This window comes from Furipterus horrens, unplaced genomic scaffold (genome assembly GCF_987537825.1).
Source record: "Furipterus horrens unplaced genomic scaffold, mFurHor1.1.pri manual_scaffold_17, whole genome shotgun sequence".
NCBI lineage: Eukaryota > Metazoa > Chordata > Mammalia > Chiroptera > Furipteridae > Furipterus > Furipterus horrens.
In genome coordinates this window covers 10,601,037-10,617,850 of record NW_028327187.1, presented here as the reverse complement: position 1 = coordinate 10,617,850, position 16,814 = coordinate 10,601,037, and the positions used below count along the sequence as shown (strand labels likewise).

Sequence of the window (16,814 nt, the reverse complement as noted above, 5' to 3'; positions counted from 1 at the left end):
GGCCGTCATGCTGCCCTGGCTGGACACAGGGAACCAGCATGGGAGGGTAGAATCCGAGCTTTCCTCTCCATCTGGCAGAATGAGGGGGGATGCCTTCCTCCCTCGAAACTGTCCATTCTCTGCCCAAGAAAGGACATTTGGAACATTCATCCTTGGCTAGGCTCAGGAGGTGTGAGGAGACCACCCTTCTGGAAAAGGTGGCCATCACTGCTTGAAGTGATAGGTAGATGCGATAGGAGTTAGGAAATCCCCTGGCCCAGTCCCTTCAAAACTGCTCTGCATGACTCCCCCCTCCCCCAGAGGAACTAAAGATCAGCATAGACTGCAACTGGGGACTGGCCTAGAGGGATTGGGACTAATCTTGTAATGTGGTAGCAGGAGCAAAATCAGTAGCTTCTGGCAGAGAATAAACACTGAGGCCACCCATCCAGGCACCCAAACATGTCTATTCCCCGACTGTTTCACTCCTCCCTGGATGGATGCTGGTCAGGGCTCAAGCCCCAACAGCCCCAGGGCCCAAGGCACCTGGTCCCAGCAGGACCACTTGGGCTTTGTGGTGCCATTCAGCTCCAACCTGTGTATTTCTGAGGCTATTAGGTCAGGGACCCAGGTGGCAGAGCAGTATGTAGCTGCGTCCTGTCCTTAAGAGAGCTTGGTCCAGCCCTAGGCTGGTGTGGTTCAGTAGATTGAGTGCCTGCCTGTGAACCAAAGGGTCACCGGTTCGATTCCCAGTCAGGGCACATACATGCCTGGGTTGCGGGCCAGGTCCCCAGGTGGGGGTGCATGAGACGCAACCACACAGTGATGTGTCTCTCTTTCTCCCTCCCTTCCCCTGTCTCTAAAAATAAATAAATAAAATCTTAAAAGAAAAAGCAAGCAAGCAAGCAAGCTTGGCCCAGCCAGTTGAGGACTGGCTGGGCTCTTCTAGGCTGTCCCTGCTGTGGCAGGTTTCTGAACCTTCCTTCACTGCACCCGCACTCACAGCCCTTCCTTTCCCCTCCAAGCTCTGAAAGCATCTGGCATCTTGGCTGGCTTGCTGCTTCCCAAGCCTCCTGGGGGTTTGTGCGTTTCGGCTTTGCGCACTCTGGGGACTGGACATTATTTCAAAGTACTGTTCTTTAATGAATGTTCAGGTCTCTTCGGGGAAGAAAATAATCCTACTCATCCAGTGCAGCGAGCACACATAGAGCAGTGGAAAGAGCCAGACAGATGCAGTTTTGAATCCGCGCTCCTGCCCTTAGCTGAAATCTTGGGCCCGTTAAATAACCTCTCTATGAGCTGCAGTTTCAGTCTCTGCAAGAAGGAGCTAACACCTACCTCACAGGGTTGTTGTGAGGATCAAATAAAAGACAAAGGAAGCACGTAGTGGGACTAATTATGCTATTGCCCAATCTCTCAGGGACTCTGTTTCCCCGTCGTTTAAATGCAGGGATTTCATTACATCAGTGTTTCTGAAACCCCTTAACCCTGTCTTCCGTTTCTGTAGATACTAGTGTTGAGTGTTTCCTGGAGAGCCCAGCATGCCCCCGGCCTCCCTGTGCAAAGCCATCAAGCAGGAATTTAAGTTTATGTCGTTTCCCCTTCTCTGATTTGCACTGTGAAAATGTTGATCAAACTCTCTATGTTCGCCTCCGGGTGACTCTGACGGAGCCTCCCTCTCCCAACAATTTCCTGTCTACATGGTGTTTCAAGTCCCTTTCAGCTTCCTGAGCAGTGTTTCTAATTGCAATCTGGGGGGTGTAGCAACTGGTCTTGGTACACGCAATTACCCAGGACAGACAGCAGAGGGCAAAATGGAGTAGTGCCCAGGGTCCCTCAGGGCCCCGGAGGAGCTAGGCCGGCTGATTATTTGGAAGCTGGGGGTAAGGAAGAGGGGAAGCCCCACCTTAGCGACAGAGCCTACTTGGACTCTTACCATTCTTGACTTGAATTGCCGAGCCCTGGCCCTGCAGATGCACCACAGCTGGCTGAGAGGATGAGAAGGACAGAGAGAGGGGTCACCGTGAGAAATGACTGCCCGCTCAGCCACCAAGTTTCCTTGTTTCCGCCTCTCCCTGCCTTTTGGATTCCAATGCTGATCCCTCTTCCCTTCTCGGGAGGCTAGCAGCAACACTGGGACTGGATGGTCATATGACTCGGTAGCTCGGCCACTTGATAACAGTTCCGTGGCCGCCGCCAGATGCAGTGCCTTGGAGCCTTGTTTCCCTAACTGTAAAATGGGAATTAGGAGAATCTCTGGCCCCTCTCTCGGGGATGTCTGAAGATCAAATGAGGTGATGGAGACAAAATTGCCTTGGAAGCCGCCAAGCAGCGTGCAGCTGTGCACATTTAACTAGGGCCAAACAGCTGTAGTGAGGGCGGCTGAGCTGAGACGAGGCAGGGGAGCAGGACCTGCCAATACAGACTGATTAGGAAGCTCATAGACTAGGGAGGAGCCCTTCAGACAGTTAAGGCAGAAAGAAGCCCAGGCTGGCCTTGGCCTGGGGCTGGAGCTGCTTGGCTGATTGTCAAGGACATACCCTTCAACTTCTAAGCTCCTGATCCCTGGCGGTCTGAGTGCCGACAAGGTGTCTGGAGCGGATGGGGGAGTGGGAGCCCCAGGTGGATGGGGCCTGACTGGTGGCCCATTTTAGCTGCCTACTGTGTGTGGATACGGGGACTCTGTCTCCTGTGCAGTGGGGAGAAATGGCCCGGGAAGTCTCCGTTCCCTTAGCTCAAGGCAGACCCCGGGGCAAAGCTTTTCTGTTCAGAGATGAGAAGGGGCTGTGAGAGAAAACCCTCAGGATCTCCACTGTATCCTCACGAAATAAAGCCTCAGCAAATTTAACAGGGAGCGCACTCAAAGGTGGATCTAGCCTATGGCCTTCCCTCCTCCCCAGGATGAGAGCAGTTCCCAGCCAACCTGGTTTTCTCGAGTTCCAGCTTTATCAGCAGCACCTGCAAAACAGGATAGGACACTCAGGGGCAGGTCTATTCTACTGTCCTTCCTCCTCCCCAGGCAGCCTGAGGAGGGAGCCTTGTTAAGGGAGAGGACATCCCTATTGTCTCACTTGTCCCTGACCTGTGTCTCCAGTGGGCCTGGCACCCGGCAGGGAAAGTGGCCTTTTGCCAATGCTGGCCCAAGGCCAGTCCCACTGAGCACCCACATGCACAGATGTGAGAGCATTCCTGTCACTGTGCGACCCCGAGACAGTGCTGTTTGCTTCTTTTGACTTTTCCTTCCCTTCTGTTAGTTTCTTCCATGGACGACATTGCGATTTGCAAATACCTTACTTCCCAAAATCGTTTCTCTACTCTTCTAGGACATAAACGACATGAGAACAGGGACCACTTATCCATGTATCTCTCACACATAGAAAGTGCTCAATTAATATTCCCGGTAAGACTGAACCAAAAATACCCATCTCCCAACCTCAACTCCTATGGCCACGGTAAAACTGATCAGCCCTGTTTGAACTAGGAGTCAAAGAGTTGGAATTCTGCTACAGAATTCTTGGACCCACACAGGTCAGTGGCAAAGAGTCCAGTTCTTTAAACCCTCCGATACAGGAGGGGAGCGGGAGAGGGAAAGGAAAACCCGAGCCAGCCCCAGGGGGTCTGAGGCCCAGGAAGTCCCATTAGGCACGTTTGGATCTGCATCCCTGCCTCTTGCTTGGTTGCCTTTCTGGGAGCAAAGGAAAAGCTGCAAAGACGTTAAGTGCTATTTGAATGGGCCGCGAGGTAGGGTAAGGATGTGGTGCAAGGAGCACTCTGTTCTTCCACAGCACAGGCGTGGGGCCTGGGGGTGCTCCTTCCATGGCCATCAGCTGCTCCCTCTATGGGAAGGGCACCTTAGAGTTCATGGGACGAGCCTGCTCTAGGGCTGGTATCTTGTGCAGTCCCCAACACGGCCCCCATATCAGCGTCAGCACAGGGGCTACATGCTGGAAATCAGCCCCACTCTGTCTCCTGCAGGAACGTCAGCGAACCCTCAGGGCCTCTGGCTCAGGCTCACAGGAGTTGACTGGCTCACTACCAGGAGGCCAAGAGCAAGGTGGGGGGGGGGGGGGGGCTTGTGATGGAAGGGGTTGAGACAGGTCAAGATCAGGAGACCAGTCCTAGGCAGGTTGCTATAAACGAGAAGTGAGAGCCGCTCAGACCTGCTGGCTTGTTTCATCTCTTGTTTTACACCAAGCCAGGGGACCGGCATCTCTCATCGCTCAGCACTGCCACCAGCCCCACTGGATCCAGCTCTCAGGACCATCCAGCTCTGCTCTATTCACGCGCTGGCAAAGGAGCCTGGGCGAGGGCGGGGAACCGGGAACTCACCAGAAGGTCCCTGGAGGCCAGGGGGTCCTTGAGGACCGGGAGGACCTGGAGGCCCAGGCGGTCCCATAACGGTTGTCCCCGGAATTCCAGGAATCCCTGGAATCCCCGGGGGTCCCTGGGGTCCTGGAGGTCCCGGAGGTCCCGGGGGGCCATTGGGCCCAGGAGGTCCTGCCTTCTTTCCTGAAAGAGAAGATTCGGTGTCACGTTTGGAGTTACTGACTGAGAACGTACACTGCCAGGAGCTCTGTGGCCTTCCAACGCCAAAAAGTCAGCACTCCGGGGATTCTCGCTATTAAAGAGGGGAACATCTTGATCATCCCGCACCTTCTCTCTCTCTGCCCTTTCATGAGCAATCATTTCTAGAGCCAGGGTTGAAGAAAATAGGAATCAATGGCCCTCAAGGAGCTCAGTCTAGTGAGGAAGAACAGGCAGAGTGACAAGAAGGGAGAAGTGCTACATTTGTGGTGGGGGAAAAGTACTGAAGGGGTCAGGAAAGGCTTCAACCAGGAGGGGACATTTCAGCCTGAATTGCCAAGTGGCCAGGCCAGCCAGTCTTGATCCTCTTCTTCCACGTTCCGGTCCTTCTAATAGTCATGCCAGGATGCAGTCACGTTCACTGAGCCTTAACCGTGCACTTGAGCCCAAACTTCTGGCTCCTCGCATTTAGTCCTCTGCTCTGTGCAGCCCAATTCAAGGACTGCAGGTGGTCAGATGGGTGTCTCCTTCTTCCCTTCACCACTTTCTGACACTTTGATGGAAATATCTGGAACGGAAGCTTTTTATCAGATAACGCTTCGGTGTCTTCACCATTCCTGGTCAGGGCACATGCCTGGGTTGTGGGCCAGGTCCCCAGGGGTTGGGAACATGTGAGAGACAACCACACATTGATGATTCTCTCCCTCTCTTTCTCCCTCCCTTCCTGTCTCTCTAAAAGTAAGTAAATAAAATCTTAAAAAAAAATGGAATCCCCGAGTCTCACTTAAATAACCCCTTACTGACTCCAATTCCCTGCTCAATTCACTGCTCCCACGAGGCAGGAGAAGCCTGTCTTGATTTCTAGTGGTCCCTGTCTGGCCACATCTGCATATGGAAGGGGTCATGTTGGGGCCTTTCATTCAGAAAGGGCAGGAAGGCAGGTGCAGAGGCTGCTCTCCTGGGACAGCCCCTGGAGCCGAGAAGACCTGGTGGCAGGAGCTAATTTAGCCCCTTCACTGTCCTTAGGAAACTATCGGATGTCCCCGCCTTCCCGATCTAGCCAATTTCAAGATGCTGAACAGGAAAGCCATGTCCCTTCAGATTTGGGTAGCTTCCAAGGAAGGCTTATTCAGCACCCAAATTTCAATTCCAGCTAGTGTAGTGGAAAGAACGTGGAATCTGTCGTCAGGAGATAAGGCCGTAAGCCCCCAAATCTGACATGGGAACATTTTGGGCAAATGCCTTCCTCTTCCTGAGCCTCAGCTTCTCCACTGGCAATTTCTCTGTTTCCTCCCAAGACTGGGGTTCCTTAAGGAGGAATGACTTACCCCTGTGGCAGTCAGGAAACTTGCCTGGCCTTGCTGTGAGGTCTGCTTGTCCCTCCTTATACCCTGGGCAGCATGCACACAGAGGCCCATGCCTATTCGGCTGCTGTGTCCCAGAAGTTCCAGGCCTGCCTGGGATTCTCAAGCTAGAGGGGGGGTTCTGTGGGCAGCACAAACTCTAGTGTCAAGACTGTGAGTCTCCTGTGATTGCTAATGCCGTTTTGGAAGAATCACAGCCAGAAACTCCTCCAGTCAGAAAGAATAGTGGTCGCAGTGTAAACAGAGAATGTTCACTTAGGAAATGTTAGAAGGCTTTTGGGGAGAAGCTGTCGCTGTGGTCTAGTTCTGCAGCTGATCCCCTCTGCCCCCCCGGCAACTGGGGTCAGGCAAGCGCGCTCCTCGTACTTGCGTAGCTTCGGGACACTGGCCCACGAGAAGCCTGACCCCTGACCCCTGGGCCAAGAAGATGACTTTACAGGATAGAATTCTTTCTGCGGATTTCCTTACTTTACCAGAACGCTTCGTGCTGCAAAAAGCCCAGAAACACTTGTCCTTCGAAAGCTACCCTTTTATAGTTTTCCACGAAAAAGTACAAACATTCTTTTCAAAGCTAACCTTCCCGAAAGGGTATTTTGCTAACCTTTTAGCCTAGTCCACACTGCTGAAAGAACAACGAAAAGCAAAAGTGCGTGTGCACGAGAGGAGAGAGAGGGAGAGAGGGGGTGGGCGGGGGGTGCTGGGAGAGAGAGAGAGGGAGGGAGAGAGAGAGAGAAGGGGGGAAATTCCATTAAAGAACGGAAACGAAATAAACAACCCAATTTGCCTCTTCAGGCACGTGCCTATTCCCTGAGTCTACCTTCAACCAATGTAAACGTTTAAGGCCCACATACAAGGTAGCAGTGGGGGCCAGCGACCGAGTCCCTGCCAGAGGCACCGACAGCGCAGCTCAGGCCCACAGCCTCTAACCCTAGCCAGCTGTCTTTGGTTGGTGCCAGCGGGGTTCACCCATGGATAGCACTACAGCGGGGTGCTGCCTCCCACCACACATGCGCCCAGCTCTCTGGGAACCCACTAGTGTTCGTGCTGTTTCCCCCGAACATGCCACGTTCCTTCACGTGTGCTGTTCCCTTGGTCGGTAGGTCCTTCCCTCTCTTTTCTCTTCATCCCTCAAAGTCCAGGTCAAATACTGTTTTCTCTGAGATTTGGCCCATCCCTCCCCCAAGGAGGACCACTCGTTCCTTCTTTGTGTTCCCACGGCATGCTGTTTGTGCTTCTATGGTACTATTATTATTATTATTTTTACTATACTGTACTAATTCGTGTGTGCTTCCACAATTTTAATTACACTGGGAGATTTGGGAGGGAAGGAATGTTTTTCTTCATTTCTGCATCTCTACTCCCGACGAACATACGATGCTTCTTCACTACCTAGTGAAAAAGCAAGTAGAAAAAAAGCAGCCCTGGCTGGCATGGCTGGCATGGCTCAGTGAATTGAGTGCCCGTCTGTGAACCAAAGGGCCACCGGTTCAATTCCCAGTCAGGGCACATGCCTGGGTTGTGGGTCAGGTCCCCAGCTGGAGGCGCACGAAAGGCAACCAATTGTTTCTCTTGCACATTGAAGTTTCTCCCCCTCTCCTCTTTCTAACAATAAGTAAATAAAAAATAAATAAAATCGTTATAAAAGGAAAAAGAAAAAAGGAAAGTCACCCCTGGCCTAGTGTTTAGGAGCACAGGGTGTCCCTGTTCAAACCAGGTGAGCATTCTGGGCTCGTTATAATTTCTGTCTTAAAGGAATGTTACAAGAGTTAAAAACTAGGTGTTTGAAAGTCAAATTTACTTTCTTCAAAGACAGACTATCTTGGGGAATGCCCAGGCTCCACGGAGAAACGTTCCCTCATTGACTCTCGCTCTCTGGCTCTCTGGCTGTTTTCCAACTTCGCTCAGCTCAGGTGTGCAGGAGGCCAGGCCAGCTCGCAGCTTCTTTACAGCAGGGATATGGGTTTGCCCCCTGGGCCACGGCACCCCAAGCCACCGGAGGACCCTAGTGTTCAGAGAAATGGGAGGCCGCAGCCGAAGCCAGTCTTTGTGGCCTAGTCAGGGGACGCTAATGTATTCCATAAAGCTCCAGAAATCTTAACAGACAGAATCATTTCACTTAAAGCATTTTAATGGAACATCATTAATTTCACTCTATTTTCCTCCTAGGTCAGAACACAGTAACAAATAGTTATTGGATTTACAAAAGAGTTTGTTTAGTTTTTTTCCATAGGATGGCTCTAGTACAGTTTAGTTGTCTTTAACTTCATTTGAAACAATATAGTTAGACTGTATTGTGACAGCTGTCATATCAGCGTGCATTAAAAAAAACCCATCAAAATTGGTGCATTTTTGTGCAGTCATTTTAATATTGAAGACGGCAGAAAATACGAAAGATTTTTGGCATATTCTGCCTTATCATTTTAAGATAGGTAAAAGCTCAACTGAAACACAAAAAAACATTTGTGCAGTGTATCAAGAAGGTGCTGTGACTGACCGAATGTGTCAAAAGTGGTTTGTGACGTTTCTTGGTACTCTTGCCATTTTGGCCAAACAATTCTGTGCCGTGGGGCTGCCTTATGAGTTGGAAGGTGTTTAGCAGCACCCCTGGCCTCTGCCCACTAGAAGCCAATGGCGGGAGACAGCCCACATGCTCAAAATATCTAAATCAATATAGTTATTGGTGAAAATGAAAAATGTGTCTTTTATGTTATGGAAAAAACATTGCGGACTTTGTGACCAACCCAGTACTTATAACTGGTTTCGTAGTACGCTGTTTCAGTGCTCTGGAGCGAACCAGACTGCCTGGACCTCTACTGTGGAACCCGTTCCGTCTGGGTTCTCCTCTGGTGAGCAAGTCCTTGTACAAGTTCTTGGGCTAGTTCTGTGGCAAGTCACCAGAGACTTACTGACCTAATGAAGGTGCCATGGATCTGCCCAACTAGTTTCTTTGAAGATGCGAAAAAGAATAGAGGATGACTCCAGCCTAGGTTTTCCATTACAGGGAAAATGATATTGAAACCCTGAAGCAAGAACTACCTTCCCTGACTACCTAGAAATATGATAGGGATAAGTTTTAGGTCAAGAAATTGGGTCCTGACATCTCTCAGGAAGGAGGTAGTATCCCTAGTTCCTACCTCAGGCCTTCATTCACGGCACATCACTGATTTGGTAAAGGAAGGGAAGAATGAGAAAGAAGGAGAGCAGGGAAAGAGCAGGGAAAGAGCAGAGAAAGAGCGAGGAAAAATAAAGGAAAGAGATAAAAACTAATTTGTACAGAAGAAGGAGCAAGAAAGGAAAACAAAACGAATGTTCCTACGTTGCCAGAGAAGCAGTTCTATCTTTTGCAGGTCAACACTGAAAAGCAATCTCTTATTTTCTTGTTTCTTGGAAGCTACAACACTCGCGAAGATACCATGTTATTGAATAAAATAACGGACAACCAGCATCAAAAGACTAGAACCATGGAAACCTCACTCCCTGGATGGGTTTCTCTTCTAATTTTAGAAAAGACATGATAAAAGAGCAATTAAAAAAGAAAAAAATCAAATCAGGAATTTGACTTACCCTTTTTCTTGTTTTTAACTGGACCTGTTACAAAGAGAAAATAGAAAATGAAGTCACTGGAAATTGTCAGAAAATGTTTATTCTCCAAGAAATTACAGGAGGGACCCCACGACACTGCCAATTTGAGGGAGCCCCATGCCACCGATGAGGTCATCGGCAAGGTGTCTCCCAACTATCAAACTTCCCCAGTCCACTTCTGAGTGTTTTTCTGCCTGTTGTTCACAAGAAAGTTACAAGGAAGATTATTTCCTAGGGAGGGAAACATCTCTCGGGATGCCCTTGCAGTGAGGGAATGAATGGCTGCTTCTCCACAGAGCTGTGATACCCAGAAACGCAGAACTCAACAATCTTAGGACGGCATTCTGATAATTCTGCGAGTCCTGAGATTGAAGAGTCATGCATTCAGGTGAGGAACTCATCTGAAGTGTCACAGGTCGCATCTGGAAGGAAAATAGGGGTCATTTTCGTGGAAGGAGCGGAGCAGCGGCAGTTTACTTTTCCATCACTTCCTTATCGTGATTGAAATCGTTAGTAATTAAAACAGTGTAACCATAGTAGATTCATGTGGGGGCCACATGCGCTCGCGTTGTAATTTACCGTTAGTTAACAGGCACTTTAAGAGAAGTGTCAACAGTTTTATTGACAATGAAATCACAAGCATTTTTCTTGGGACTTACTTCCAAAGAAAATAACTCTAATCACTTGAGGGCACTCAGAAAACCCAAGGCTTTTGTCATATAGTTAAGTGACAGCCACTACACACATATGTTCAGTTTAGGTGCCTCCCACACAGGTTTTTCCCTCCAGGGGACTCAATTTTCTTCATTCTGTAGGTACATTTGATTTCCTTATCTTTCTTTTTTTCTCACTTTTATTTTCTTTAGCAAAAGGTATTCGAAATCTGCTCCACACTCCCACAAGGACACCGTGGGACATTAAACCACGGAGCTTATGAAAATAACACCACGTGTTTGGATGTTGTCCTGCAGTTTACAGAACCTATTTCCATCTGTCATTTCGTTGTGGCCTCGCGTCGCACCTGCAGTGATGTTAGCTCTCATGCAGGCTCTTTCAGAGCTGGTATCTGAGCAGGCCAGATCGGAAGTCAGAAAGTCCCCAGCCTGGAGGAGTGACAGCTGTGCAAGCTCATCAGTCCCTTGAAAACCAATCAATGTCTGTGGCGACTTCCCTGGCAAAGGAATTTCATGTGCAACAGGAGGTATCATTACGTGCAAGGGGTGTTTTGCAGTTGAGTTTAGCAACCTGCTGCACTTATGGATATAAATTTCTCTTCTTTTGTCCTCCCTTTTCCACTTTTCTCATCTCGGAGTTTTTGTTTTTATTTTCTAAAATGCCCATAACAGGAAGATTGCTGAGAGCAAGAAGGGGCTCAGAGTCAGTCCTTTCTTCCACATCCCCTTGTGTCACCGCGGCATGCTCTGAGAGTGCCCGCTCAGCAGCCACTTGGCACATCCCTTGGGAAAAATGAGGATGAAAGAGTATGGACGAGACTGTTATTACACGGTATCTTATTTCCCACAAGGGCTCGTCAGTACATCGGCTCAGCAGTAGAGGAGCTCCTTTTTGTTCTTGTATAGTTCACCATGGCCAGTAAATAATTCTTATGAGTTCCAACATGAACCTATAATCCCTGGCTCTACAACGGCTATAGCCATTCCTTTCGCTGGAGGCCACTGTCATTTCCCAGCTTCCAGAGAGGATGCCAGGGAGCTAGGACTACATGATACTAGATATGAGCATTTAGAGCTGGAGTAAAAGCAGTAACCCCCGCTGAGCTCTATGACCTTTTAGATATATTCACTTATTTTTTCCACATGATTCAGAACCTTTCTCATACCTACTCCGAGGATGGCCACTATCACACATCTGTTTCTATGGTAACAGGCGACATTTCCCTATCATTCCAATTCCCGCTTCCTAACCATCACGCTTTCTGTAGGCAAACCCCACAAATGCGTTGGAGTCGGAAAGACAGCCGCACAGTCCCTGGGACTGCTTTCATAGGAGCACAATCGAGCTCTGACAGGTTTTGATCAATGTGGGCATGCAACTTGCTACCCAGCACTTAGAAAAGAGGATCTGGTGCCCTGGAGGCCGGCACCTGTCCTAACCAGATTCCAGTCCCGACTCCACCACAAGCTGACCATAGGGCAAGCAATCCTATCCTTCTGATTCTTCATCATCTTTTTTTTTAAAAAAGATTTTATTTAATTTATTTTTTCAGAGAGAGAGGGAGAGAAACATCAAAGTGTGGTTGCCTTTCGGGCGCCCCCAGCTGGGGACCCGGCCCGCAACCGAGGCATATGCTCTGACTGGGAATCGAACCTGCGACCCTTTGGTTCGCAGGCCGGTGCTCAATCTACTGAGCCACGCCACCCAGGGCTGATTCTTCACCTTCTAAATTAGGGAACACTTTGTGTACTGTGTCTCTATTCCAGACCTAGGGTTCTGATGGGGATAGACGAGGTAATAAATAAAAGCTAACACCTATTGACTACATTTGAGCAATGCACTTTGCTAGTTGCTTTACATAACTCATGTAGGCCTCATAAGGACCCAGCAAAGCGGGTATTGTTACGCTTATTTTACCAATGAAGAGATGGATTAAATAAGTTGCACTAGCTCCCACAGCCCACAGGTATTTTAAGGTAAGCTGAAACCTCAGAAAGATTCATGTTAGTCTAGATGTGCTTTGAAAACTTAAAAAGAAATGTATATACTTCCAGTTTGTGGTATGACATCTCAAGAACTTGGGATGATCACTCCTACACTCACAACAAACTTAAAATTCAGCTATTCTTAGATTAATCAGAGAATCGAAGTCAGAAGGCCAACTGCTATTCTAAAAATGGAGAAACAGAATCACAGCTTTCCAGGTAAACCCAGTATCAGTAAGAACACTAGCAAACTATAACGGAGGCTCAGTATGGAGTAGCTTAAGAGCTGAAAACTCCAAGAGGGTCCAGTCTTAGAGAGGCCACCATGATTTCATGAGTTTCACCTTTAGCAGCCCTACCAGGTTCTCTCTATGAAGACTGAAGAACAATTCCCTGTGCTACTGTCAAGGGGAGAACAAAAGTAGCCATTGTGGCCCTGGCTGGTGTGGCTCAGTGGCTTGAGTGCCAGCCTGCTAACTAAAAGGTCGCCAGTGTGATTCCCAGTCAGGGCACATGCCTGGGTTGTGGGCCAGGTCCCCAGTTGGGGAAACACACGTGGCAACTGACCAATGTATCTCTCCCTTTCTTCCCCTCTCTCTGAAAGTAAATAAATAAAATCTTTAAGAAGTAAAGCTTGGAAGAAGACATGAAGACATGAAAACGAGGTAATGTGAGGAATTAGACAACATTTTTACAAATGTAGCCATTGTGACGTCATCAGAGCCTGCCGGTGGCCCTGCCTGGGCCTCGCCGACCTGGGAGGCAGGATCCAACCCAGGCACAGGAAAACACTGAGGCCTAACGTAGGGCTGCGGGAGACTTGCCCCTACCCACAGTTCACCAGCAGCCCCGCCGGCTTCCTGTGCAATAACAAGGGATTACAACTGAGAAAGCTACATGTCTCAGACCCCGCTAAGGAGTTGCTAGGGACACTCCAAGACAGTAAGAGGAGACGAAAACAGAAGCAAGAGAAGACATTTTAGCCTCTGACACACCACACCTACAGCAAATAGTGAACACAGCCAAACTCTTAGTCAGATAAAGAGAAAACTTCCAGGCCTGCGCACCTCAGTTGCTTTGACCCAGTGTATCACATCCAGCTTTCATCCCCAAATGATAAGGCATACTATACTTAAGGGCAAAAAAGAGATGGTCAGAAGAGGCAAAGCAAACCAAGCATTCGAACCACACTCCGAAGTGGCAGATCATTTTGGAATGATCAGACCTGGAATTTAAAATAACTGTCATTAACATGCTAAGGGGGGGAAGGGAAAAACGGGATAATATGCAGGAACAGATGGGCAATGTAAGCAGATTTAAAAAAATAAAAGCCAAAGAAAGAATCAAAAGGAGATGCTAACTCACATAAAGTTAGTCAACTGATCTTTGACAAGGAGCAAAGAATACAATGGGTAAAATAGGACAAAGATAGTCTTTTCAACGCATGGTGCTGGAACAATTGGACATACACAAGCAAAACAATGAGTCTAGACACAGACCTTACACCCTTCACAGAACTAACTCAAAATGTACCATAGATCTAAATGTAAAATGCAAACTACAAAACTCCTAGGAGATACCATAAAAAAAGATCCATAGGTGACTTTGGGTATGACAACGACTTACAATGACTTTTTAGATACAATACCATAGGCATGATCCATGAAAGAAATAATTTGACCTAGAGTTCATGGAAATTAAAAACTTCCCCTCTGCAAAAGACAATGTCAAGGGAATGAGAAGACAGGCCCTGGACTGGGAGGAACTATTTTAAAAAGGTACATCTTATAAAGGATCATCACCCAAAAAACGCAGAGCACTCGTAAACAAACAATGTGATTGAAAAATGGGCCGGGGACTTGAACAGACATTTCACCAAAGAAGATATACAGGCAGCAAGTAATCAATCATCAAAGGGCGTTTATGTCACAAGGGAAATACAGATTTAAACAGCAATGATGTACCACTCTTCACCTATTAGAATGGCCACAGTGGGGATCACAGACAACACCAAATGCGGGTGAAGATGTGGAGCAGCAAAAACTCATTCACTGCTGTGGGGAATGCAAAACAGTACAGCTACTTTGGAAGACAATGCTTTTGGAAACATACTCTTACCACACAACCCAAGAGTAATTTTGGTATTTACCTAAACAAGGTGAAAACTCATGTCCACACAAAAACCGGCACGTGGGTATTTATATCAGCTTTATTCATGCCTGCCAAGACTCAGAAGCAACCAAGACTTCAGTAGGTAAATGGACAAATAAAGTGTGATACATTTAGGCAATGGAATATTATTTAGCATTAAAAAGAAATGAGGTATCAAGCCATGAAAATGGATGAAAGAACCTTAAATGCATATTACTTAGTGAAAGAAGCCAATCTGAAAAGGCGGCATACTGTATGGTCCCAACTATATGACATTCTAGAAAAGGCATAATTATATAGACAGGAGAAGCATCAGTAGTTGCCAGGGAGAGGGGGATGAAATAGGTGGAACAGAGGATTTTTAGGTCATTGTAAATATTCTTTATAATACTATAAAGATGGATACACGTCATTATACATTTCTCCCAAACTCGCAGAACATACAACACCAAGAGTGGGCCGTAAGGTCAACTAGGAAATCCGGGTGATTATGATGTGGCAGTGCAGGTTCATCAATGGTAAGAAATATACCGCCCTAGTGAGGGATGCTGGTAATGGGGGGAAACTTTGCGCATGCGTGGGGACAGGGTATATAAAGGAAATCTCTTTACCTTCCTCTCAATTTTAAAACCGTGCCCAAAACAAAGATGTAAATAAAAAGGAAATGCTAAAAAAAAAAAAATCCACTGAAACTAAGAGCTAGTTCTTTAAAATGATAAACAAAATCGACAAGCCTTTAGTTAGACTCACCTACAAAAAGAGGACTCAAATAAATGAAATGAAAAATGAAAGAGAAGACGTTAAGAACTGATAGCATGGAAGTACAAAGGATTGTAAGAGACTACTATGAATAATTACTCACCAAAAGAATTGGACAACCTAGAGGAAATGGATTAGTTCCTAGAAAAATACAACTTAGCCTGACTGAATCATGATGATGTAGAAAATCTGAAAAGGCCAACTATTAGTAAGGAGATTGAATCAGTAATCAAAAGCCCCCCAACAAACAAAAGTGCAGGACAGGTGGATATTCCAGGGACAGAGGGATGGTTCGCCATCTGCAGATCAATAAACATAATACACCACAGTAACAAAACGAAGGACAGAAATGATATGATCATTTCAATAGATGCAGAAGAAGCATTTGACAAATTCAACATCAATTTATGATAAAAATTCTCAACAAAGCAGAGGAAACATACCTCAATGTACCATATACGGCAAGGCCACAGCTAAAATCATACTCAAAGGTGAAAAGCTGGAAGCTTTTCCTCTAAGATTAGGAACAAGACAAGGATGCCCACTTTTACTGCTTTTATTCAATACAGTAATGAAACTCCTAGCCAGAGCATTTAGGCAAGAAAAGAAATAAAAGGCACCCAACTGGGAAAGCAGGAAGCAAAACTCATTATTTGCAGATGGCATGATACTATATACAGAAGACCCTGAAGACTTCACCAAGAACTCTTAAGAACTAGAAAGATACAAAATAAGTACACAAAATATGTTGCATGTCTATACATGAAAAAGTGAACTATCAGAAAGAAAAATTAAGAAAACAATCTTATTTATAATCACATCAAAAAGAATAAATAGATATGAATAAATTTAACCAAAGAGGTAAAAGACCTTTATTTTGAAAACTACACAACATTAATGAAAGAAATGGAAGAATATACAAATGAAGGACACACATATTCCATGCTCATAAATTGGAATAATTAATATGGTTCAAATGTCCATAACACACAGAGCAACCTACAGATTCAATGCAATCCCTATCAAAATTCCAATGCATTTTCCACAGAAACAGAACAAAACAACCATAAAATTTGTATGGAACCAGAAAAGACCCTGAACAGCCAAAGTAACTTTGAGAAAGAACAACAAAGCTGGAGGCATCACACTCCCTGCATTTAAACTATTTTACAAGTCTATACTCATTAAAACAGTAGGGTAATGACATAAAAACAGACAGATCAATGAAACAAAATAGAGCCGAGAAATAAACCCATGCATATATGGTCAGTTAATTTACAACAAAGGAGCCAAGAGTATACAATGGGTAAAGGTCAGTCTCTTCAATAAGTGGTGCTGGGAAAACTGGAGAGCCATATGTAAAAGAATGAAACTGGACCACTATCTACATCGTACACAAAAATTAACTCAAAATGGATTAAAGAATTGAATGTAATGCCCGAAACCATAAAATTCCTAGAAGAAAACACAGGCAGTAAGCTCCTTGACATAGGTCTTGGTGATAATTTTTTAAAAAAAATCTAACACCCAAAATAAGGGCAACAAAAGCAAAAATAAACAAGTGGGACTACATTAAACTAAAAAACTTCTCTAAAGCAAGGGAAACCATCAAGAAAATAAAATGGCAACCTACTGAATGGGAGAGAAAAAATCACAAATCACATACCTGAGAAGGGACAAATACCTGAAATATATAAAAAACTCATATAGCGCACAATAGAATAAAAAACAATCAAACTATAAAGGGGCAGAAGGTCTGAATAAACATTCTTCAAAAGAAAACATACAAATGGCC

General features: G+C 46.4%; 1 protein-coding gene across 2 annotated transcripts in view; it reads right to left on the bottom strand.

Moving 5' to 3' along the window:
- Positions 1-16,814, bottom strand: part of EDA (ectodysplasin A) — a 284,456-nt gene that overhangs the window by 2,823 nt on the left and 264,819 nt on the right. For both annotated transcript variants that reach the window (XM_090264402.1, XM_090264403.1), the window contains exons 3-6: positions 9,432-9,455; positions 4,309-4,488; positions 2,903-2,937; positions 1,916-1,967 (exon numbers count right to left, since the gene is read on the bottom strand). In XM_090264402.1, the coding sequence (XP_090120528.1) occupies positions 1,916-1,967; positions 2,903-2,937; positions 4,309-4,488; positions 9,432-9,455 (291 nt within the window). The remainder of the gene's footprint in view (positions 1-1,915; positions 1,968-2,902; positions 2,938-4,308; positions 4,489-9,431; positions 9,456-16,814) is intronic.